The sequence below is a fragment of the Gouania willdenowi genome, chromosome 6 (genome assembly GCF_900634775.1).
Source record: "Gouania willdenowi chromosome 6, fGouWil2.1, whole genome shotgun sequence".
NCBI lineage: Eukaryota > Metazoa > Chordata > Actinopteri > Blenniiformes > Gobiesocidae > Gouania > Gouania willdenowi.
This window is the reverse complement of record NC_041049.1, coordinates 11526215-11550498: the sequence shown is the minus strand read 5'-3', so window position 1 is coordinate 11550498 and position 24284 is coordinate 11526215. Positions and strand designations below refer to the sequence as shown.

Here is a 24284-nt window from a genome sequence, read left to right as displayed (position 1 = left end):
TGGCGATGCTGACATCATATGCTGTGACTGCCTCCCTGTACAGATGTTTGGTAAAATTGCGCTGCAGGACCACACAGAGATCAACAGGAACAACAATTTCCAGACGTTTCCTCAGGCAGTGTTGCTGCTCTTCAGGTGAGGAAATCCACATCCACATCATTTTCTGCTTTTTGTTTTTTTTTTTTTTTTTATCAATTCCCTCACATTGTTCACGAATTTAGAGCAAGGATGTCAAACTCGTTTTAGTTCAGGGGCAAAACACAGAGCAGTTTACCTTAAGTGGGCAACAGATTTTTAGGCAGGAAAATTAGTGATTGAATCATTATTGTGCTCTAGTTTGCGTATGAATACATTTTAAAATATGTACGGCACTGATTTTGATCTGATTTCATTTCATTTCATTTCAAATCAAACAAAGCAAAGTGAAAATAAATGGTTACAAAATCCTGCACGTGAAAACTGTACATGTTTGAAAAGGAGTAGGAGGAAGTAAAAACATGATCCTACCCCTAATAATGTACTAATACTACTACTATACTTGTTTCTATACAAGTATCTTCTTATAATATACACCCTTTTACACTATTGAAAGAGACTTAATGCATTGATATATATCTATATAATTATAAAATTCATGTAATCCCTTTAACACTTTAGAAGATGTATTTTATGTATTAGCGTTTAAATTGCTTTAAATTCAGACATTGTTTATTTCCACACACAAACGGTTTCACAACCTGACACACAGAAGCTGTGATGATGACATCAAAGCCCTAAGTGGCAGACATCAGTCCCTGCAGTATCTTCACTTTCAATTTATTTGATTTTGTGATTAATTTCTACGTAGTTTTGGGACATTTTGTGGATTCATTTGAAGCAAATTGCAGGATTTTGGAAAAACTTCTTTAAAGGGGCCTTATGTAGAATTTGCAAGCAATTTCTGCCACCACAAGGTGGCATATTACTTGTGACAGGTTTTTTGTTTTGTTTTTGTTTTTTTAAACAGGATAAAACCTATTTTTTGTTATTGTAAATTTGCATTTATTATTATTATCATTAATCATATAAAGAATCAATGTTGTTTGTGTGTGATCTTTATTTTATTGATGTCAATCTAAACAGCAAAAATAGTCGAAAAGTTAGTGACGACAATTTATTTAGTGCGTATGTTTGAAATTTTCTACCTACCGGCGTTTATTTCGCCTAACAAACTACGACAAACCGAAAATATGGACTTAGGATATGTTTCTTATTACTTGAATTTTGATTTTAGGTATTTCAGACATACTTAAAAGTTCAAAATTCACAATAATTCGACATATGGTCCCTTTATTATATTTATAGATTATAAATGACATCCATCATGTGATATAATCATTGGAAAATGTGAACCCTGCTAATATTATGGAGTTTCATTGAATTTGTTTATTAATTTGGAGATATCTACAGCTGAATTAGTTTGTAATTTACACAGTGAATTTTGCTTTCTGTTATGGACCGAATTGGATGCTCTAAAGGGCCGAATTTGGCCCCCGGCCCTTGAGTTTGATGAGTGATTTAGCGGAAGAAGTCTGTTCATAAGTTTAAAAAAAACTAAACAGATTTTATCTGTAATAAAAAAATAATAATAATAATAATACAAGCTTTTTTAAAATTTATATTTCTCTTTCCTCCGCAATGAAAAGTGTAGCAATGCCTGGTAGTTTTACTTTATGACTTTATGACAGCAGCAGGTTAATTAAAGGCCAGCGTAGCTGTAAATGTCAGCATGTAAATTTAGCTTCCTCCTTGACTCGACTCTGCACCGGAGCTGATGAGAAAAATGTTTTGTGAGGCTTTTTTTAAGTATTAGAACGTTTGAGAAAAACACTCAACCACTTATGTCTGCTTTATATCACAATACGTTATAAACGTAACAATAACAACAAGGTTTAATGATGAAGAGCAGTTTTGTAAATTATATTTAAACTCAATTCTTGAATACTTGAATAACCTTTGTATACTTTTATTCAGAGGTGAAAGTAATGGATTACAAGTATTCCTGTTACTGTAATTGAGTTGCTTTTATGGGTACTTAAAGTACTTACTTGTACTTATATGAGTTTTTTTTTTTTTTTTAAAGTTAAGTAATTCTTTACATTTCTACTCCCAACCGTTACTGAGTAAACTATTTTTTTTTTTTTGTTTTAAAATGTTCAATGCATATTGTGAACTACAATAAATGAAATGACCAGACAAATACATCACATCATAGCCGACCAATCAGATTAAACATAATGTACTGCGCCAAAACAGCATTGAATGGAGGTTTTCGAGTTCATAAATTTTGCTATACTTTCAGAATTTTTTTTTACTTTAAATTTAATTTATTTTTAAACATAATTGTACATTTTGAGAAACCTTTTATTAAATACAAATTCCTTTGTGGAAAATAAATTTAGTTCCATTAATGGGAGATTTGTCATTTTCTTTTTAAGTTTATACATGAGATGTTTACTGTACGCAAGGGAACCCTGGCAAAAATTATTACTAAAAAATAAACGGAGGGGGTGAAAGTAATTTGTAACTTTTACTTTTAGTACTATTTAATTGAGCTACTTTTCACTTGTACTTGAGTACAATTTCAATCAAGTAACAGTACTTCAGTAGGATATATTACAGTACTCTTTACACCTCTGCTTACCTTACATATTCTCATTTTGACACTAACATTTAGGCCTATTTCTCTCTTTTTGTGTGTGTGTGTGTACATGTACCTGTGTGTGTGCTTTAATACATTCTTGTATGGATCTTTGCATACATGCACAACTTTGTTTTTGTGTACTGGTACATGCACGTCTCTCTGCATGTGACGGTGTTGGTGTGTGTGTGCGTCTGGTGCTGGTGTGTGCATGCGTGTGTCACGCAGATGTGCGACAGGTGAAGCGTGGCAGGAGATCATGCTGGCGTGCTCGCCCAATCGACCGTGCGAGAAAGGAGCGACCAATGAGAACAGCACGACCCACGAGGACTGCGGCAGCCAGTTTGCCATCATTTACTTTGTCAGTTTCTACATGCTCTGTGCCTTTCTGGTAAGATTTTTGGGAATTTTACAGTTTTTACGTCAACTTTTGTGTTTTTTTTTTTTTTTTTTAAACAATGGGTAATCATTTATATCAAACACAGACAACAGGCGGCCCGGGGGCCACATGCGACCCTTGGTCTAATTTTGTTTTTCCCTCCCCCCCCAAGACTAATTGTAATTCAAGAAATTGGAAGTAATATGAAGCCCAACGTAATACACAAAAATGCACAGAATTTCAACAAAAATACACAAAGCAACAACAAAAACACAACATAGTTTTCTAAAATACACAAAAAATAATTAAAAAAATACACAAAAGGACATCAGACACACAAACCAACCATGCACCTAAACACACAAAACGATACAAAATGATTCCAAAGATGCACACAATGTTGGCACAATTACTCAAGATGACAGAAAAAAAACCCCAAATGACTAAAAAACTCCAAAAAGGCACAGATTGACAACAATAAACAAAATGCAAGCATAACAACAAGAAATAACAAAAAACACACATTTTCCCACACCTTCCCAAAATGACAGATAAATATGCAAAATGACTCCAAAAACACACAAAATGATTAAAAACTGAGAAAACAACATCAAAACGTTGTTCTTTCCTGTGTTAATGCTCAGATTGATCGTTGTTATTAAAGCTGACATGAACGTTGATCATGATACAATCATATCTTTGTGGCTCCGCTATCATAAAAGTTGATCATCCCTGATTTATATCCTAATAATCCAAAATTGTGCCTTACTCCAGATCATCAACCTGTTTGTGGCTGTAATTATGGACAACTTCGACTACCTGACGCGTGACTGGTCGATACTTGGACCACATCATCTTGATGAGTTCAAAAGGATCTGGGCTGAATATGACCCAGAGGCTAAGTGAGTTAGCATTAGTCTGCCACTCCAGTGTTTTTCAGCGTGCACTTCAATTACGTGCTTCTAAAGTGACACATCTGTGCTGTTTTCAGGGGGAGGATAAAGCATCTAGATGTGGTGACTCTGCTGAGGAGAATCCAGCCTCCCCTCGGCTTTGGAAAGCTCTGCCCTCACAGGGTGGCTTGTAAGGTACAGACTTAGACACATTGATTGTAGACAGAAAGCTGTTAAGCCTCGGAAAAGAGAAGAATATGTATCGGCTCGCACTGTATTTGGAATGCATCCATGTTTGCAAAAAGTCGATACGACAATGATTTTATTCTGCTAGATGACAGCTAATGACATATTGCTTAATTATAACAATAGGAGAATTCTGTACAAACAAAGGCAGTGTGTGTGTTGGCAGCTTTAAAACTCTAACATTGTTTTGTTTTTTATTGTTCTGTGTACATGTTTTATTTTGTTTGTTTGTTGTGTCTCATTTAGCGCCTGGTGTCCATGAACATGCCACTGAACAGCGATGGGACAGTGATGTTCAATGCTACTCTGTTTGCTCTGGTCAGAACGGCACTCAGGATCAAAACTGATGGTAACAACACATACTGTACATAAACAGCATTCATTTTCATTGATGTGCAAAAAAGGTCAAAGGTGTCAAACTCATGGCCCCGGGGGCCAAATCCGGTCCTTTAGAGCATCTAATTCGGCCCCGAAGAGAAAGTAAAATCACACAGTGGCATTCATTTTTAATCTCAAATTGTTGAAAAAAAACTACATTTTTCCAAAATTCTTAAATTTTCCTCAAATCACTCGACAACATTTCCCCAAATGAATTAACAATTGGTGAAAATCCTGCAGGGACTGATATCTGCCACTTATGTGTGGATTATTGTGTATTTTAAATATAATTTATACTGTATGTGGAAGTGCAAACTAAGGCACATTAATGTTGAATAATGCTTATTTTTCCCCGCATATAATCTATGGCCTAGTTGAAATCCAGCTGGTCTGTATTTATTTTTTATGAGTTTTATCTGCAACATTACATTTTCTTTAATGCACAAAAAAGTGTTTCAATAATTTCCTTCATTTACTTTCTAGAGTTGATTGTTTTTCCACTGGAGTTTGAAAGTAGCTTACTATCCATTATTACCAACATCATACACTGATGCTTTTACATGTGACATGTAAGGTGAGTTATGTAAAACTCAGTTTTATTTCTGTAGCCAACTTTGTATCACACTAAATGTAAAAAAAAAAAAATCAACCTATAAATAAATAAAGAAGCAAATTTTATACTCTTTAAGCCTACACCTGATTTTTCACATGGGTGGAAAACCTGTTGTGTGTGTGTGCGTGTGCGTGTGCGTGTGCGTGTGTGTGTGCGTGTGCGTGTGCGTGTGCGTTTGCGTGTGTAGGCAACCTGGAGCAGGCCAATGAGGAACTGAGAGCAATAGTGAAGAAGATCTGGAAGAGAACCAGTATGAAGCTCCTGGATCAAGTAGTGCCCCCTGCTGGTGGTATGTCACTACGCATTTAAAACTGACTCTAGCGCCCTCCACACGTTTCCTGAATAAAACAAGTCAATGTTTTATTAATACAAATGTTCTGTGTTTTTTTATTTTGTTGTAGATGATGAAGTAACAGTTGGAAAGTTCTACGCAACATTCCTTATCCAGGAATACTTCCGCAAGTTTAAGAAGAGGAAAGAACAAGGACTGGTGGCAAAGGTTGCTCCCAAAACTGCCCTTTCTCTGCAGGTACACACACACACACACACACAGACACACGCAAACACACAAACACATGCAGGCATGCGCACACACATGCACGCGCGCACACACAGACACACGCACACACATGCACGCGCACACAGACACATGCTTGCACACAAACACACACGCACAGACACACACTCACACACAAACACACACGCGCGCACACATGCATACGCACACACACACGCACACACAGACACATGCATGCACACAAACACACATGCACACGCACAGACACACACTCACACACAAACCCACACACGCACACACATGCATGCACACGCAAACAGGCATGCATGCGCACCCACCCACTCACTCACACAAACACACGCACGTACACAAGCATGAACGCACAGGTACACAAACACATTCGCGCACACACATGCATGCACACACAGACAGACACGCATGCGAACACACTCACTCACACAAACACACACGCGCACGCACACTCATGCAACCACACGTGCATGCATGCACAGACACACAAACACACACACTCACGCACACACATGCATGTACACACACGCATGCACACAAGCACATGCACATATACACGCATGCACACACAGACACACAGAAACACGCACACACAGACACACAGAAACACGCACCCACAGACACACACATGTACACACACGCATGCACACAAGCACATGCACATATACACGCATGCACACACAGACACACAGAAACACGCACCCACACACACATGTACACATACACACGCAGACACACATTCAGACACACACAAGCATGCACAGTCCACACACGCACGCACACACAAACACACACACACACACACACTCACACGCACGCACGCATACACAAACACACACTGTTTTATTGGCAAAGGTTACTATTGTGATAGTGAGATTCTCAGATAGTCCACTGTGTGTTATTCAGTGATCAGTTCCCATGCAGAGCCTCACAGTGATTGGTTGGTGTGTGTGTGTAGGCGGGCCTGCGGACATTGCATGACATTGGTCCAGAGATCAGGCGGGCCATCTCAGGAGACCTCACTGTGGAGGAGGAGATAGACAAAGGCCTGAAGGAGCCCGTGTCAGCAGCATCCGAGGAGGATATCTTCAGGGTAAAGGTCGGATACGCACTCACACCTTCTCTCATTCTCCAGAGAAAGCAAGAGCGAGCGAGAGATGATCTGCACCAGCTTCAGCGCGTCTTCCTGCTTTGAGCACCAACACACGCCTGCATGCGCTCAGTCCTTTAAGCACGTCGCACATAGCCACATAAAAGTCAGAAATGACATTATAATTGGATGCACCAAAGTGAACATGATCCATTCAAAGGTTTATGTGTTGTTGAAGCAGGTCATGCAGTAATCAAGAATTTGTGGGTAACTTGTAATGACGAGATAATTGGTGTTCTTATTATTTCCTCCAAATCTGATGCTCGTCCACTGAACACTGTATCAAAGCTTTAATGGTTTGTGCTTTGATCATTAAAGCTGCCGGAAACCATCATTTTTCATCTTGAAAAAATGTATACATCAATAGATCGAAGATCATTTACTCACTAACAACTGTAAAAGGGTAAAATTGCTGCTCCAAAGTTTCTTTTGATCTCCAGATAATTTCCAATTTATAAAAATGGCCGCAACCTGTTTATTGTTCGTTGGATCCCAATTAGCGTCCACTGTGGTGGTTGCTAATCCTTTTGGGTTCCATAAAAAAAAAAAAATCAACATTCTAGTACATGTAAGAACAGAAAAAAAAGAAATAGTTAAAAATAGACAGAAATGTTTCAAAAACAGGTACATCCCGACACTTTTTCATTACATCATCAAATACATTTAAAGAATACTTTGGTTGGTAAAAATATGATTTTAAAGCATTTCTAAATATGCGTAAAGTTCACGTCTTTCAGGTCCCAAGGCAATTTGTTTCATAAGTGAAAAGCTTTAAATATTATTGAATATTACATTAAATTAAATACCTGTGACATATCAATACATTTCTTAGAAGTTTATTTATAAAATTTAGATTTTGTTCATCTACCTTCATTATATTGCTTCCATTTTGCAGCAACCATTAATTAAATATTTTTTTAGTGTGTTTTTTTATTTTTATTTTTATTTTTTTTGGGGGGGGGGGGGGGGGGGGGGGGCAGTGCTTTGGGATGATTCCACTTTAGTTCAAAATTAAAGGCTTTTGCTTGGTATGGAACCCCTAAAGGGACATGCAAAAAAAATAACTTTTGCGAAATCTTGCAAAACTAGAGACGTGCAGAAATTTAAAAAGATCCTGCAGAAATTTCACAAGATCTCGTAAAACCTTTATTGCTATTTGTTCATCCTTTAAAAAATGTTTTTTGCATGTCCATTTAGGGGCTCTCTAGTTTTGCAAGATCCCTCAAAAGTTTTATTGTTATTTTTTTCTTCCTTTAAAAATGGGGTTTTTATGCATGTCCCTTTAGGGGCTCCGTAGCTTTGCTTCATGGCTGTGTAAAATATTAAATATGCTAGTAGTGAATGCAATGCGACAGCGTTTTGTACGTTAAAATAGTACAATCATCCTTATGTCTTCCTCTCTCCTCCTCCTTCCATAATGCAGCGTACAGGCGGGCTGTTTGGCAACCACGTGAACTACTACAATCAGAGCGATGGCTGCGGCTCTTTCCCACAATCCTTCACCACCCAGCGTCCTTTGCATATCAGCCAGAAAGGTTCACCTTGTGAAGGCGAGAGCCCGTCTCACGAGAAGCTCATGGATTCTACCACCCTGACCCCATCGTCCTACTCCTCATCCGGCTCCAATGCCAACATTAATAACGCCAACAACACCGGCATGGTTGGGGTGCCCCCCCAGGGCGTCAGTCGGTTCCCAAGCCCATCCATCAGCACAGTGGATGGACACACGGGGCAGCCGCTAACACCCATCCTGCTGCCTAGATCTGCATGGTGCTTTCCTCCAAAGAGGTGGGTCATTACTCATGTCTCGTCCTGTGGAATAGAGCGAGAAGCATTGAGTGTGTGTTCTTTTTCTTCCTTCATTTCTGCATGTATTTAACATGGTAATCATAGGCGGAGTTTGAGATTCTTGCCGGGAGGGGGGGGGTGCAAAAAATAAAATAGACTTAAATATATAGACCGTCTCGAGATTCGCGCCAACCACAATATGTGTAACATATTCAATAATGCACAAATATTAGTAACATAATTAGCCAGCACTGCTCACCTTTAAAGTGTAACCATGTCTTAGTAAATATATATATTACATCAAAATTAGTCTCAAAACCTTCCTAAGACATTCCTAAATCTAATGAATTCCAGCATTTAGTCCAAAACACAGTAAAACTGGCATAAAGAAAATGAAATGTAACATCCTATTTACAAGAAGAAAGCAGCTCCGCCCTGATTTCTTCGTGCTTTTTTAGCTCAATCAGGCTGACCGTGTCATTAAAAATCCTCATTTTTAGATAAGGGTTGTAAATTCGTGATAAAATCAGGCTGGCGACCGCTTTCTGCTTCATTTTTGCTGCAGTACCATACATGGACTGCTGGGCGCAGTGTCACTTCAACTATTCACGTTGTGAAGAAGAATCAAGTGACATGACTTCAGCGCCAAAAAATAACTTGTATTTTTAAAAGAACAACAAATTGGCATCAAATGTAAATAGTTTTTTTTTTTTCTTTGCGGTGATGCGGACTGTCTGTTTGTCTCTTAAAAATCTAATAAACAAAAAAAAAAAAACAGAACAACAAATGAATTTTTATATATTGTGTACAATCACTGTGTTTTATGGCACTTAAAATATTGGTATATTATGTAAATTTTATTAAGAATTGTATTTTGTGTCATGAATTTGGGAAAACTGTAAGGAAAACCTTTGACCACTAGGGGGGGCAATGCACCCCCTGCCCCTGCAAACTCTGCGTATGGTGGTATTAAATGTATACGATTACGCTCTTTTCTTCACTGTTGTTTTCTATTGTTTCCCTTCCCTACCTCCCTTTGTTTCCTGTGTTTACTGGTTCTGGTGGCGAGCAGGACATTTTTTTATGACAACCTCATGCGGTATGTTGTGGAGTGTGTGTGATTTATCAATACCCTCAGGGGCGGATTCACTAAAGGTTTAGGAGTATTAAAACGTGTGCAAACGTCACTCAACGCTCAATGCGCCCTCAATCCATTTAGCACGTTTTCCTCTAATGGATATGTATAGTAGGCGGAGCTCACAAGGGGAGCAAAATGCAAATAAATGAATGCAGTGGGCGCAATACAATTCATCAAATCTGGAACTGTTTGCAGTGATTGTTTTAACACAGGAAAATAGTACGACTGACAAGCAGGTGCAAACACACACGCAGAGATCCGCTGCAGTAAATGTTGACACAAAACACAGCTGAGATAGAAAAAAAACGCTCCAGTTAACCTTGCTAGTATAAGAAAATAATTCAAATAAAACAATAGTCAATATTAACATCAAATGAATGAGAAAATAAAGTGTGAGTAAAGTGTGTGTGAGGGAGAGAAAATGCTTCACACCCGCGGCGGTGCGTGTGTGGAGTCTGGTGACGCTGCGGTGGAGAGAGGATGCTGTGTGCGCTATGAACGCACCACTTGAGTGTTTTGACCACAGCAGCCACATTAAGGTAGGGGGAAAAATATCATTAGGTTTTAAAGTTGTTGTTGTGTTTTTTTTTTTTTTTTAAATAATAATATTTTTTATTTGTTTTTTTTTTACTTTTCTACATTATTAAATGTTTTATACAGACAGAGATTGACTTCTCCAATTTACCTTCCTCAAATGTCATTGGGTGCTTCTGTGCACTCAAGTCTCCACATTGAACGAGCAAAACTCTCATTTAAATAGGGGCGGTCTCCACCACTTCTGCACGTGCACTAATGATTGCTACTATCTTAGTGAATTCCTCGCAGCAGATGAAGAAACTGCGTCACCAAAGGATTTAGGGACACCACTGTTTTACCACCCTTTATTTCAGATCTTAGTGAATCCGCCCCTCAGTGCATGTATAAAGATATCAATGATGCTGTATATAGCCAATAGAGCGCTATGGTGCTTCTTTTGCATTTGACATTTGCATAATGCTAGGCAACAGGCTACATGCTGCTTCATTAGAATCTGCTATCAAACCCATTGATGGAGTGTTTGGTGCTACTTGGCCAAACCTTTCCTATCTCAGGCTCTGTTGCTGCTGTTTGATTGTGTATCAGTGCAGGTCTGGGTTAGACACAATATGTTGTTTTTGTTCCTCACATGCTGATAGTTTAGGGCTCTTTTAGGGTGTCAAAGTCATTTTAGTTCAGGGGCCAAATACAAAGCAATTTGAGTTCAAGTGGGCTGCAGACTACAGATTATAGGCGGAGAAAACAAATAATTTCAACATTAATGTGCTCTAGTATATAATATATAGTAAGTGAATGGAATGGACATTGAGTATAGAATGGGAAAGTAAAGAAATAAAACATGTACAGTAGCTGGTGATAAGCACCTATTCAAGTTTTTTGCAACACGCCAATAACCAAGAAACAAACAGATAAAGAATGTGCCCTAGTTTGCACACATTTATTTAATTTGGGGACATTTTGTCAAAATTTCAGGTTTTCAACAATTTGTGATAGAAAAAACACTGCAGTCGTGATGTAAAGATGGCAAAACTCTGGCAAATGTGGAGTTTCATTTCGTTTGTGTATTTGGGCTGAGATAATGACAACTAATTTAGTTGGTTCATTTACACAATAATTCATGTTTTAGTTTTTCCTGTGGGCCGATTTTGGATGCTCTAAATGAGTTTTAGAGGAACTTTGATTGTGATTAGTAATCTTTGACAGTTACAAGACAAATTCAATCATTTAGTTTTGCTGCATTAGGCAAATGCTAGTTTTGAGTTATAAATGTCTTTATTATAGGTTTTAAAATGTAACAACTAGGCCTGGGCTTTATATCGAGAGTCAAGATATATTGCAATTTCCGTTTTGGCGATATACAAAATTACAATATCGCCTATAACGATATGTGATGTTTTTTTTGTTTTTTTTTATAGCTTATTTCGTATTAAATGACTAGTTTTCGGAGTCACTGCTTTTGCTACTTTGGCATGAAAAGCACAGTTAGATGGATTACTGAGTGCGTCCTAACCGAGATCTTCCCATAAACAAGCTACACTACAGAACTCACTCACATGTGCTGTCCCTTGTTGCAGAAAAAGCCAAAAGTGGCACATATTGTGCCTGTGTGGCAAATTGAGCTAATTGAACCCAGAATTGTGTTTCTGGTAAGACTTTAAGGAGTTTAAAATATTGAGATCGATATCATATATCGCTATTTTGAGAAAAAAATATCGAGATATGAATTTTGGTCCATATCACCCAACCCTAATAACATGCTCTAAACTAGAGTTAGATGTAACGCCCTTTAAAAAGCTGATTTTAATTATAAATGCCTAATGTAAAGCTGCCTAAAGTATTTGTTTCTCATCAAATAAGGAAATTGCTGACAGTTTCCCCAGAGATTTATGTTCATGTGACTTATCAGATTATGTCTCCATAGTGTGGGTTGAAGAAAAGCTTGAAATGTCAGAATGTGTCTTTAAAACTGGGATGTGGGGTGTGAAATGGCTGTGACTGGAGCGAGAACGTCTTTCAGATGCAGAGACAGCGCAGCAAAACAGAGATTATGTGCAGACTTTAAATAAGGCTTTGCTTCATTGGGCACAGTTTAAGATGTTCTTGTTTTTTTCTGTTCACACAATGTTATCCCCATGTAGCACAGAAGAACAAAACCAAACCCTTGAACTGCATTGACCTCCTAACAGTACAAGTTGCGCTTCAGAGGATTCATTTGCACCATTACACGATACGATTTGTCTTTATTCTATGCTTTCTCTTAGTTTTTAAAGGACAGCTGAACCTTTGTTTTTGTTATCGTCTGTCATGCTCAAGTTCAGGGGTGTCAAACTCATTTTCGTTCAGGGGCCAAATAAGGAGCAGTTTAAACTTAAGGGGGCCACAGATTTTAGGTGGGAAAACGACTAATTTCAACATCATTTGTATTATTATTACACTTCTACGTATACATAATTTACAAAATATGTAAGAAACCGACAATATCCAAGCAATAAGTGGATAGATATCAGTCCCATCAGGATCTTTACTTTAAATTTCCTAGATTTTGTGACCAATTTCTATTCAATTAATGGAAATATGTAATTATATATTATGTAATGATTTGAAGAAAATTAAAGAATTTTGTAAGAATCGTGAGTTGTTTTTATCAGTTTAACATTAAAGAGTAACTAAACCCCTGCTTTCTCCTGATCTGCCACTAGGAGGGAAATTATTTTAAAAAAAAATGACTTGATTGTGGGCGGGGCTCCTGGAGCAGTTAAGACACGCCCAGTCTGTACTATAAAATCTCCAATGAACAATCTATGCTATGCTAACTAGCTACTCATTACTCAGTATACCTCTATTCACTCTTCTCTCAATCCAACCTACTCACCACAGATTGTAGAGCCCACAGGTGCTAGTTTTTACAAAAGGGGCGGGGCTAACAGTGCTTGTTTGTTAACAAAAGATGGTCCCAAAACGTCACATGATCTTGTTCTCAGCCAATAGCAAAAATCAATTGTAATAGCCTGGTTTCAACCCATAGAGGGCAGTCACTGACATTTTACAACTAAATATGCCAAATTGAAATACTTTGACTAAAATGTTGAAAGTTGGACCAGGATCAATCTACAGCACTACTTTATACCCAAATACATTTGTATTGTTTTGGGGTTTATTTACTGCCATCGTGCGATATAAGCAGTGGTGAAAACTGTGAGCCCCTGCAAATATAGTTGAGTTTCACTTGTAAAATGATTGATGTTTTCTCTGTCATTTTTACTTTCTCCTGTGGGCCAAATTGGATGCTCCAAAGGGCCGGATTTGGCCCCTGGGCCATGAGTTTGACATGTGCTCTAGTTGTATTAAATGGCTTTTTTTTTTTTTTTTTTGCTTGGAAAAAAAGCTAGAAATCTCACCTCCTGCTTCTCTTCAGATCTTCGTCTCACGTTCCTCTCATGCTTTATGGCTCCATGAGTTTCCTGTGAAGCTCTTGTCTTTTTTTCTGTTTTTATCCGTTTGCTAATTTGTCTAGCTGTTGTTTTTTTTTTTTCACCCATCCGTGGTGTAAGCCTATGTTCATTTTGTGTGTTTGTGTGCTTGTTGTTTTGGTGCTCGTTCCAAAGCTCGGACTCGAGTGACAGTCGTCTGCCAATCATCCAAAGAGGGGAGGGGTCAGCAGAGGAGACGTACGATGAGACGTACGATGACGACAGGGAGTACCACGAGGACGACCGCTCGCTCTCCTCTGACATGTACTGTCAGATATAATGCAACATCACCCCTGCCATGCACTGTGTAGTGTAACCCGTGCATTTCCTGTGCTCAGGCTGGTGTATCATGATGAAACGTGTAAGCAGTTGACTCCCATGGAGGAAGCAGTCGAGGTAGAGGACAGGAGAGGAGGAGGAGGAGGAAGAGGAGGAGGAGGGTGGCAGTCTCCTAGGAGAGTCTTCCTCTGCCCCACTTCTCTGGGTAAGCATGGGCACTCACGCACAGGTGTAAGTCTTGTTCACACCTGACTTTTATAGTAATTCACACGTATTATAATTTGGCGTCAGCGCGGAGATCATCCTTCCATCTGGAGTGTCTCCGGAGGCAGTCGAGGCCAGACGTCTCCCAGAAGACGGCGGTACCTTTACATCTCGTACATCATCAGGTCAGTCAGAGGAAGACTTTCAATCATTATTCCATCTCGTACAGATACTTTTTGACACTTTTTTTTTTGTTTATTTGGTTTAGTTTTTCAAACGACGTAACGGAATGGGAAATTTCACTGAAGACACTTTTATACATTGAAAAATATTGCAAATAATTTTATTTTTTTGAAAATTGAGCCTGAAGTGCATCAAAATGTTTGACTGTAAATGATGGCGTAAATATATACTTGCTAATTATTGCTGAATACATGCAAAAAATTTCACTTATGGAGCCAATAAATCATTGTTACAAATATCTCCATGTTGTCTAGGTCCAATTTATGTATTTTCTGATTTTTTTTCTTAATAATGGAAGTTTTAACACCCGTTTGAAATCGAAGAGTTACGAATGTAACTATGGTTCTATGAATCCCGAATGACCGCCAGAGGCGGTGCTTTAAGCACTGAGCACTGAATATTCCCCTTTGCGCATGCGCAGTGCGAGTATGTATACCAACAATGTCACCAGTGACCCCTGGATGACCCAGAGGAAGTTTATATCTTCCGGTGTCACTCCAGGGTACTTTCCTACAGAATCTTCTCGCGAGCACACGAGAGTTCTGAGTGACAAAGAGCTCTGGCGGTCATTCGGGATTCATAGAACCATAGTTACATTCGTAACTCTTCGTTCTATTTCATCCCTGCTGACCGCCAGAGGCGGTGCTTTAAGCACTGAATGACTTATACCAGAAAAGTCACGAAGAATCCTGCTTACCACCCTTCAGTGTGTAGGGTCAGAGGACTCTGGCTGAAGGACCACAGCCAATGGATGGGGTGTGGCTACATTCACCCTGTAGAATCTGGAGAAAGTGTCTGGCGACGCCCATGAGGCCGCAGCACAGATGTCCTCCAGGGGCACTCTCCTCAGGGCAGCCCATGACGTAGCAACACTCCTGGTAGAGTGGCACCGCACACCAGATGGGATGAGACGGTTACTTGCCTGATATACATGGGCAATCACATCGACAATCCAGTTGGACAGGCACTGCTTGGAGACAGCACCACCCCTGTTAGGGCCACCATAACAAAGAAAGAGCTGATCAGACCCCCGAAAACCTACAGTAGCTGCAATGTAGGCTTCCAGGGCGCGCACTGGGCACAACAGGTCAGACTGAACCTCTGGCTCCACGGAAGAAGGGTTGAACCGTGCCAGCCGAATGGGCTGGTTGAGGTGAGCGCGGGACAGCACTTTAGGGAGAAAAGCTGTGTTCGGCCACAGAGTGACTCCCGAGCCATCCGAATTCCACCTCAGACATGTATCGCTGATTGACAGGGCGTGCAGCTCACCGACACACTTTGCGGAGGAAATGGCCAGAAGGAACGCAGTCTTAAGGGTAACCCACTTCAGCGCTGCTCGTGCCAAGGGCTCAAACGGTGGAAGGCGCAATGCCTCCAGCACCAGGGGAAGATCCCATGCTGGAGTCCTTGTGGCTCTCGGAGGATGCAACCTCCAAGCTCCTCTCAAAAAAAGGGACACCAGCTTGTGGCTACCAATCGTGCCATTGTCGACCATTACATGTCTGCAAGATATTGCTGCGACATAGACTCTCAGCGTTGAATGAGAAAGCCCTTTGTCCAGAAGGGACTGGAGAAAGTCCAGAATAGCTGGCACATGGTCCACCTCCCGCCTTGTACACCAGTCGGAAAACAGTTTCCATCTGTTCTCATACTGGAGGCGAGTAGACGGCGCTCTTGCATTCATTATAGTATATCTAACTGGGTCGGCACAGACGCTCAGGAGCGTCTCGGGCCCCCCAGTGGCCAAACGCACAGTTGAAGGAGTTGCGGATTGGGGTGCCAAATCCGCCCGGCCAGTTGGGACAGGAGATCCCTCCTGTCGGGAAGGCGCCACGGTGCGCCGTGACAGAGGCTGTGCAGCAGCGGGAACCAGCTCCTTCCTGGCCAGAAGTGAGCTACAAGCAGGATCCTGTGGCCCTCCTGAAGGACCCTGTGGAGTACCAGCTGAATCAGAGGAAACGGAGGGAAGGCATACAGGAGGCTATCCGGCCAAGGATGAGCCAATGCGTCCTGGCCGAGAGGACTGGTTGTCTTGGCTAAGGAGAACCACAGAGGGCAGTGGGTCGACTGCTCCGAAGCAAAGAGGTCCACCTCTGCCCTGCCGAATATGCTCCATATAATGTTCGTTACCTCCGGGTGGAGGTGCCACTCCCCTGACGGAGGTTTCCGACGGGAGAGGAAGTCCGCCAAGTGGTTCTGCTCTCCCGGTATATGCATTGCTCGTATACTGATCAAGCGGGGGGCTGCCCATGTGAGGAGCTCCCTTGCCACTTCCAGCAGCCGTGCAGACTTGGTACCGCCCTGATGGTTTGTGTGATACACTGTAGACGTGTTGTCTGACCGCACAAGGATACGCTTGTCCCTCAGATGCAGCAAGAAGTGCTTGAGAGCTAGGTGAACCGCACGCAGCTCCAACACATTGATGTGTGCACCTTGGTCTTCCACAGGCCAACGCCCCTGGGCCGTCCTGCTCTGCCACACCGCACCCCATCCTGAAGGGCATGCGTCTGTGGTAACGGCCTCCCTGCGAGATGGAACGGAGCCTATAGGAACGCCTCTGAGCAAGTAAGCCCTGTCCCTCCATGGAGCCAGGGCGCAAAGACACTGTTGTGAGACCTTGAGCCTCCTGCTCCTGTGCCGCTTGGCATCCAAGTGAAAACTGTTCAGCCACCTCTGCAGCGGGCGCAGCGACAGCAAGCCCAGAGGAACTACCCCCGAGACTGACATTAGCTTGCCCAAAAGACGGAGGAAAGAAACATAGGTCAGCCAGCGGCCCTCCCTGAATAAGGCGAGCTGGCGAAAAATACTGTCCACACGGTGGGGGGAGGGTTTTGCCATCATAGTTACACTGTTCATTAAAACCCCAATGAAAGTTGTGACCCGGGATGGCACCAGGCAACTTTTTTCCACATTCACCTTGAGTCCAAGTCGAGCCACATGGGACAGAAGACGCTCTGTGTCTTGTGACGCCTGGACCCGGGATGGAGCACAGATCAGCCAGTCGTCCAGGTATGGGAGAACCTTAAGCCCCGAGACTGTAGAGGTGCTAGGGCCGCAGACACACACCTTGTGAAGACCCTTGGGGAGAGAGAGAGAGGCCGAAGGGCAGCACCCTGAACTGCCAGCGGCGGCCTCGGTATGCGAAGCGCAGAAACTGCCTGTGTTGCTGAGCAATTGGTACGTGAAAGTACGCGTCCTTGAGGCCTGTGCCAACAGAGGTTGCTAATGGGTGAAGCTATCGCTATCCAAACACTCACCGTCGCAGCTCCTGGAGGGCGAATGCACGCTGCTCCGACCTACCACGGTCACGGCGCTACTAGCGACGGCAGCTGTATGCACAGTATTCCAGTAACTGCGCGCGAGAAGAAAAAAAGGAAAGTACCCTGGAGTGACACCGGAAGATATAAACTTCCTCTGGGTCATCCAGGGGTCACTGGTGACATTGTTGGTATACATACTCGCACTGCACATGCGCGAAGGGGAATATGCAGTGCTCAGTGCTTAAAGCACCGCCTCTGGCGGTCAGCAGGGATGAAATAGAACCACCTTTAGATGCTAGCAGCTGCTGTCTTGCACACAGGTGACTGGCTTAGTTAATTAGTGAAGCTACTTGTGATTTTTCCATTTGCCAGTTAACTCTGAGAAGTTCAAGCCTCAACTGATGTAAAATTCAAATTAGAATGCCACCTTTTTTCTATTTTCCTACACTTAAATTGCCTGGCCCAAACCATTTCGGGATATCAACTATAATTTAGTTTAGCCCTGTGATAGACAAGTGTCCATAATGGGTGTACATTACATTACATCTGATATCAGTGAAGAAACCCCTGCCACCCTGTTCAGGATAAAACAAGTATAACATATATAAGTAACTAATGAAAATAGAGAGAATACAAACACTTTTATTTGATTAGTTCCTGGAGAAAGGAGAACGCTACAATGTGTTATATGAAAAGCAGAGCCAGCAGCGACTCGGGGAGCGAGAGTTTAAAGCTTTTCTTTAATTGTCACAACATTGATGTGCTGAAGGCTTTTACAGCTTATTAAAACGATCTACAGGTTTTTCTCAACGGCGTGCAAAGCGGAGCCTTCTGCTTGGCAAACACTCTCTTCCTGCTCCCGTCACACTCGCTCTGTCTCCTCTGTCCTCCCTCAGGCGCTGGCGGTGGCAGGATTGAGTCCTTTGCTAAGAAGGAGTCACTCACCTACTCTCTTCAGTCGGCTGTGCTCCACGCCCCCAACCAGTCCAACGGGCACAGGTACCTCACCCTCTGCATGCATCCACAGTCAAAAAAACAAACCTACGTAATATTTTAGTTCCAGTGATCCAACATATTCATGCTCACACAGAAGATGTTTTTTACAAATGTGGCATATAACCATTGAAATGTCCTTATTAAAAGATCTATGTCTAACAAAACACATTACTTTGCACCATATTCATTGGACTACTTTACAGTTTTAGAACCTGTGTTCCGCCATCTTAAAATCACGTGATTTAAGACGTTATACACCCTCATTTACCTGTAAAAAAAACCCCATTGTTTTCTATCTGAGTGAAGCATTCCGCCTACTTTTTAGGTCATTTAGCCATTTAGTCATTTATTTTTCAGTCAAAATGCCAATTTGTGCTGCTTTTGGTGGCTCTCAATAATCAGAAAAAGTTATGGATGTCGATGTAAACCTATTTTGTTTACGGAAAGAGAATAAAAACACTTGTGAGCTGAGAAATTATTTATGGCCGCAGGGAGCGACAGTTGCAGCTCTGTGGTTTGGTGGTAGACAATGAAGCAGGGAAGAAAAGTTCTCCTGTTGAAGACACACAAAACCTGAGGATAGAAGTCCTTTAGGGTGGGAGTCCTTCTACAGTTCGTAATCAGCTATGCACTGATTAATGGAAAGTAAAGGTCCCTTAGGAGAGCTCCTCTTCTCTGCTTTAATGTCTACCACCAAACCGCAGTGTTGGAACTGTCGCCCCTGCAGTCATAGATTAGGACACAACGGATTTTATCCTCTTTCTGTAAACAAAAGAGGTTTATATCGACATCTTGAACTTAACCTGGTATTTTAGAGCAACCGAAAGCAGCACAAAGTGGCATTTTGACTGAAAAAGCTGCGAAATGACCTAAAAAGCAGGTTCAATGCTTTACTCCAATCAAAAAAAAAATGAGATTTTTACAAGCAAATGGGGCTGTGTGACATCATCAATCACATTGTTTCAAGATGGCGGAATGAACGCTCTAAAATGGTGAAGTAGTCCCATTTTTAAAAGTTGATAAAACAAATATGGTGCAAAATAATGCATTTTGTTAGGCATAGATCTTCTAATAAGTACATTTAAAAGGTTTTAGGCCACATTTGTAAAACCAGTGTAGGATCCCTTTAAAAACATCTTCTGTGTGAGCATGAATATGTTGGATCACTGGAACTAAAATATTACGTGGGTTTGTTTTATCCAGCTCAGGGCAGTGATGCCTCCTACCAGAGGGTTCCCTCGCTGCGGTTAGAGGGCTCCAACTCTCATGAAAAGCTCAATGCCAGCTTACCCTCAGTCAACTGTGGGCCCTGGTAAGAGAAACAGTCCCAAGTATGGACAATTCCCAACAGATACAAGAAGAATATACGTAGCAGTTTTGTATCAAAACAATAAATGCTTTCTCTTCAGGTACAGTGACAGTAATGGGAACAGCAGAAGTCCCAGTCCCACTGCCAGCGGGTTGGCCTCCAATAAGAGAGCACCGCGGCCCGTGTCGCTCACAGTGCCCTCGTTATTGGGGAAAGACCCCAGCTCACTGTCTCATGGCAGCGCCGGCAGTCTGGTGGAAGCGGTGAGTGATTGTTCTATGTGCAGAGAGCAAAGAAAACATCCACATTAGTCTGATCAGATGAATCATGCTCCAATCAAGTTGGCAGAAAGGAAGTTAAAAAGTCAAAGGTTTCAGTCTAATCCTTCTCATCTTTCTTCAAAAAAGATTCTTTATCGGTTTGGTTTTTCTGGCACTGGAAAATGTAATAAATCATCATGAGTGAAGGTTGCCGTCCATGTTGATTAGGTTGGACCAGTTTGGGTCATCGCCAAAGAGCAGATGTGCTCATTTGTATGCACAGGTTGGAGAATGTTGTGATGCAAACTTTAAACCTGATGTTTCTCCTTCCATCCTAGTACAGACAGAGGCAACTGGCGGACCGGGGGCCACATGTGGCCCCTGGTCTAATTTTGTGCGGCCCCCAAAACAAAATTGCCATTCATGACGTTGGAAGTTCTATGGAGAACAACATAACACAAAACTCCAGAAACAACAGCAAAATGCACTGTGTGTGTGTGTGTGTGTGTGTGTGTGTGTGTGTGTGTGTGTGTGTGTGTGTGTGTGTGTGTGTGGACTTTGCCCCACACAAAAAAAATAAAGAAATAAAATTAAGGTTTTTGGTGCAATTTGGTTCCCTTGGCGGCCGCCTGGGTTGCTTAGCGGCATGGCCAGCCCTGCTTGTTGTAAAAGAGGTTTTTCAATCTCAATGAGTTTTTTACTTGGTTAAATAAGGGTTATTGATTGGTTGATTAATACAACTTCTCTTTCCCTTCCTCAGGTGTTAATATCAGAGGGTTTGGGTCATTTCGCCCAAGACCCGTCATTTATCGAGGCGACCAAAGCTGAACTGGCCGACGCCTGCGACATGACCATCGAAGAGATGGAGCATGCTGCCAACAATATTCTTAATGGCAACACCACCGCTAACGCCACGTCCAGCATTTCCACCGCCTCTCAGCACAGCCCCAACGGCAACTTCCTCCGCTTTTTTCCAGCAACAGCCGCAGCAACAGCAGCAACAGCAACAGCAACGCACAGGGACCGAGTGGTCGGCCCAAGTCCAAACGACAGCGGAGGAGAGGCTGGGGGGAGCAGAGGCTCCATCCACGGCCCGTCCTCTAGAGAAGAGCGGCAGGAGCTGCTGGCCAGAGGTAGAGGAGGACAAGAAGAGGAGGAGGAGGAGGAAGAGGGTGAAGAGGAGGAGGAGGAGGAGGAGGAGGAGGAGGAGGAGGAAGGAGTGAGGGAAGAAGGGGACCACAGAAGGTCAGTGGTGATAAGTGGGGCACGGCAGAGAAACAGCGGGCTGTTAGACGATGAGGATATGGAGTGTGTGACGAGCTTGTAGGAGCTGGATTGATGGATTTGATCAGCCGACTGGCCCCTCTGACATCATCAGAGAACTTGTCAGTTGTGGGAGAAACAGTGAGAGAAACCCCCCCCCATCCCCTCCCCACACTTCACACACACTGCCTGCCTCTCCGCCGGGCGTGACCCGCTCTGGGCCACAGTGGCCAGTGGTGAAACACCTGGTTCTGACTTAAATCGGTTTCTTTGATTTAGTACGTGTGTGTATGTGTGTGTGAATGTTTCTATAAAAAAGTGTATCACACCATATACTACGTGAGTGTATGCATGTGTGTGCACGCGTGTGTGTGTGTGTCACCTGTTTGTGCTCCACACAAAGTCTGAGTGTGTCTCTAAAGTGCCTCACAGTTTTATCACGTCCTCAGAGAGAGTGAAGAGCAGAAATAATGTAGAGACAAGCAAAAAAAAAAAATGAGACAAAGGAATGAATGGAGTAAGAAAGAAAAAGGCGTCGAGGAAACAACAAAAGACAGGATGTCCTTTTATGGACTTCCTGTATAGATGGCATTGTGTGTTAAATGTTTTCGTTTTTTCTTTTGATGTTGTACCACTTGTTGATCGTCGGGCCAAATGCTGACAGGAAGAGGGCAGTAGACCAACTATAGTGGAGGGGGTCGGTTGAGGATCAGTACATGACCGGGCTCCATGTGAGGTCAAAGGTCAGCTTTTCCTTAGGTTCACTGATGCAGAAGCGCTGTAAGGAATAAAACACGGGGGGAACCCCGTTTTTACAATATTATTTCTTCTCCTCCTCTTCCAATATTAAGGGAACTGTTGGGATCATGCAACACTACAGCCACAATTGGTTTGCTAAATGGCACCACAGATACAGGGGGCACCACAAGAATCAAATCTCACCACCATTTGTCCACTTGGGCCAGACGTCGTCTTCTCCTCCATCTTTTTTTCTCCCAAAACCTGAACCACTTGGAGCATATCAAGGCAACTCTTCCAGCCTCATCCCCCACTGTCGCCCCACACTCACTCACTCACTCCTCTTTCCTACCTACCTCCTTTTTTTTTTTTTTTCTTCTGCCATCAGGAATGCGTGCGTTTGTTGAGATGGGGGTAGCAGATATGGCAGGGTGAAGAAAAGTAACCAAGTAAAACAGACTCCAGGCAAAGGATTTCAGCACCATCCGCCATCATTCAGCTCCTCTTCCTCCTCAAAGACCCGCCTCTTCCTCTCAGCGCGGCATCCTATTGGATTCGTCGCCCACACACTATATTTCTACAGGCCACTCCCACATCTGTATTTAACAGTTTTAATATTGTGCAAAAAGTGGCTATCCATGGACCTTTTTGTTTTCTATTCATAATGTAATTGGTTTAATTTATCCTTGATTTGTTTCGCACAATCGAGGTGATGGTCTTATGAATGCATTTTTTTGCTCATTTGATTTTTTAGATGAATTTTAAGAGGTTTTTAAGTATTGATGCAGGGCGTGCTGTTTGCCTGCTAACAGTGTGTGTGTTTGCGTGCAGGTCAGCGTCTGCGTTTTAGTATTGCAGCGTGTGCGTGAAAGAGTGTGTGAGAGCGTGTTTAGAGTGTGTATCTAAATGGGGGGGGTCCTTCTCTCTATCAGTATGCACCTTTTACAGATTGTATCTATTTATTTATTTATTTTTTTCCAGAAGAGAAATAATGTGTGTGAGCATGTGTGTGTGTGTGTGTGTGTGTGTGTGCCATGTATTTTAAAAAGCTGATTTAAACTAGGCAGTTAAATTAAGGTAGCATTACGAGTGTGGTGTTAAATGTGGGATTGAGGGCGTATGTGCGTATGTGTGTGTGTGTGTGTGTGTGTGTGTGTGTGTGTGTGTGTTTGTGTGTGTGTGTGTGTGTGTGTGTGTGTGTGTGTGAAAACCGGCCTCTTTAACACAGGGTTACCATGGACAGGCATGCTTCCAAAGCTTTGTTGTTTCTTTAGCAGGTGTTTTGATTTTGTTTTTTTTAACCAAACTGCAGATTCACTCTGTCACCAAGGATTAGCCATTGCACGTCTTCTCTTTAGTTGTTTTTTACAGATAGCTACAGTATGTGTGATGTGCTCATTGAAATCAGAGCTTAGAGATGCAGGTTTTTTTTTTTTTTTTTTTTTTTTTGGTTGTTGCTGTATTTTTGTTGTTATTGATGAGATTCCAGCTAGAAAACGTTGATCCTTAACTCGACTCTGAACAGTTAAAGCACCAAACTTGTACTGCCAACGCTGATGCTTTTGGACTGAATTGTCAGGGCTTTAAATCTGCTCTAAACATTATTTATCAATTCAACTCCTGGGTTGGTTTACAGTCACTACAAGACATGTGTATCACATCTATTGGTCCAAACAGGGGTGTCAAACCTTCTTAGACTCACAGGCCTAAATAAATACATATTCACCTGCATTTTTCCCATCAAACAACATATTTGATTTATTTTATTGTTTTCCATCTTTTATTGATTGAGGTGGAAAAGCTTAATTATCTCAAATATTTTTTTAATTCACCATGAGAGAGGAAATAAATAAAAAAACAACACAAACCTATCAGTCAATGAGACTCCTTTCAAGGTTTAACAGCCTGTTGGC

At 41.9% G+C, this 24284-nt stretch overlaps 1 protein-coding gene across 1 annotated transcript in view; it reads left to right on the top strand.

The window, feature by feature from the left end:
* Positions 1-23703, top strand: part of cacna1c (calcium channel, voltage-dependent, L type, alpha 1C subunit) — a 192323-nt gene extending 168620 nt beyond the window's left edge. The window contains exons 36-52 of the mRNA XM_028450528.1: positions 44-135; positions 2909-3071; positions 3834-3961; positions 4051-4147; positions 4445-4547; positions 5377-5478; positions 5591-5718; positions 6695-6835; positions 8310-8674; positions 13955-14083; positions 14158-14303; positions 14390-14487; positions 18702-18804; positions 20005-20113; positions 20211-20373; positions 21131-21538; positions 21587-23703. Coding sequence (XP_028306329.1) covers positions 44-135; positions 2909-3071; positions 3834-3961; positions 4051-4147; positions 4445-4547; positions 5377-5478; positions 5591-5718; positions 6695-6835; positions 8310-8674; positions 13955-14083; positions 14158-14303; positions 14390-14487; positions 18702-18804; positions 20005-20113; positions 20211-20373; positions 21131-21538; positions 21587-21697 — 2586 coding nt within the window. The 3' untranslated portion in view covers positions 21698-23703. The remainder of the gene's footprint in view (positions 1-43; positions 136-2908; positions 3072-3833; positions 3962-4050; positions 4148-4444; positions 4548-5376; positions 5479-5590; positions 5719-6694; positions 6836-8309; positions 8675-13954; positions 14084-14157; positions 14304-14389; positions 14488-18701; positions 18805-20004; positions 20114-20210; positions 20374-21130; positions 21539-21586) is intronic.
* The last annotated feature ends 581 nt before the right edge of the window (positions 23704-24284 follow it).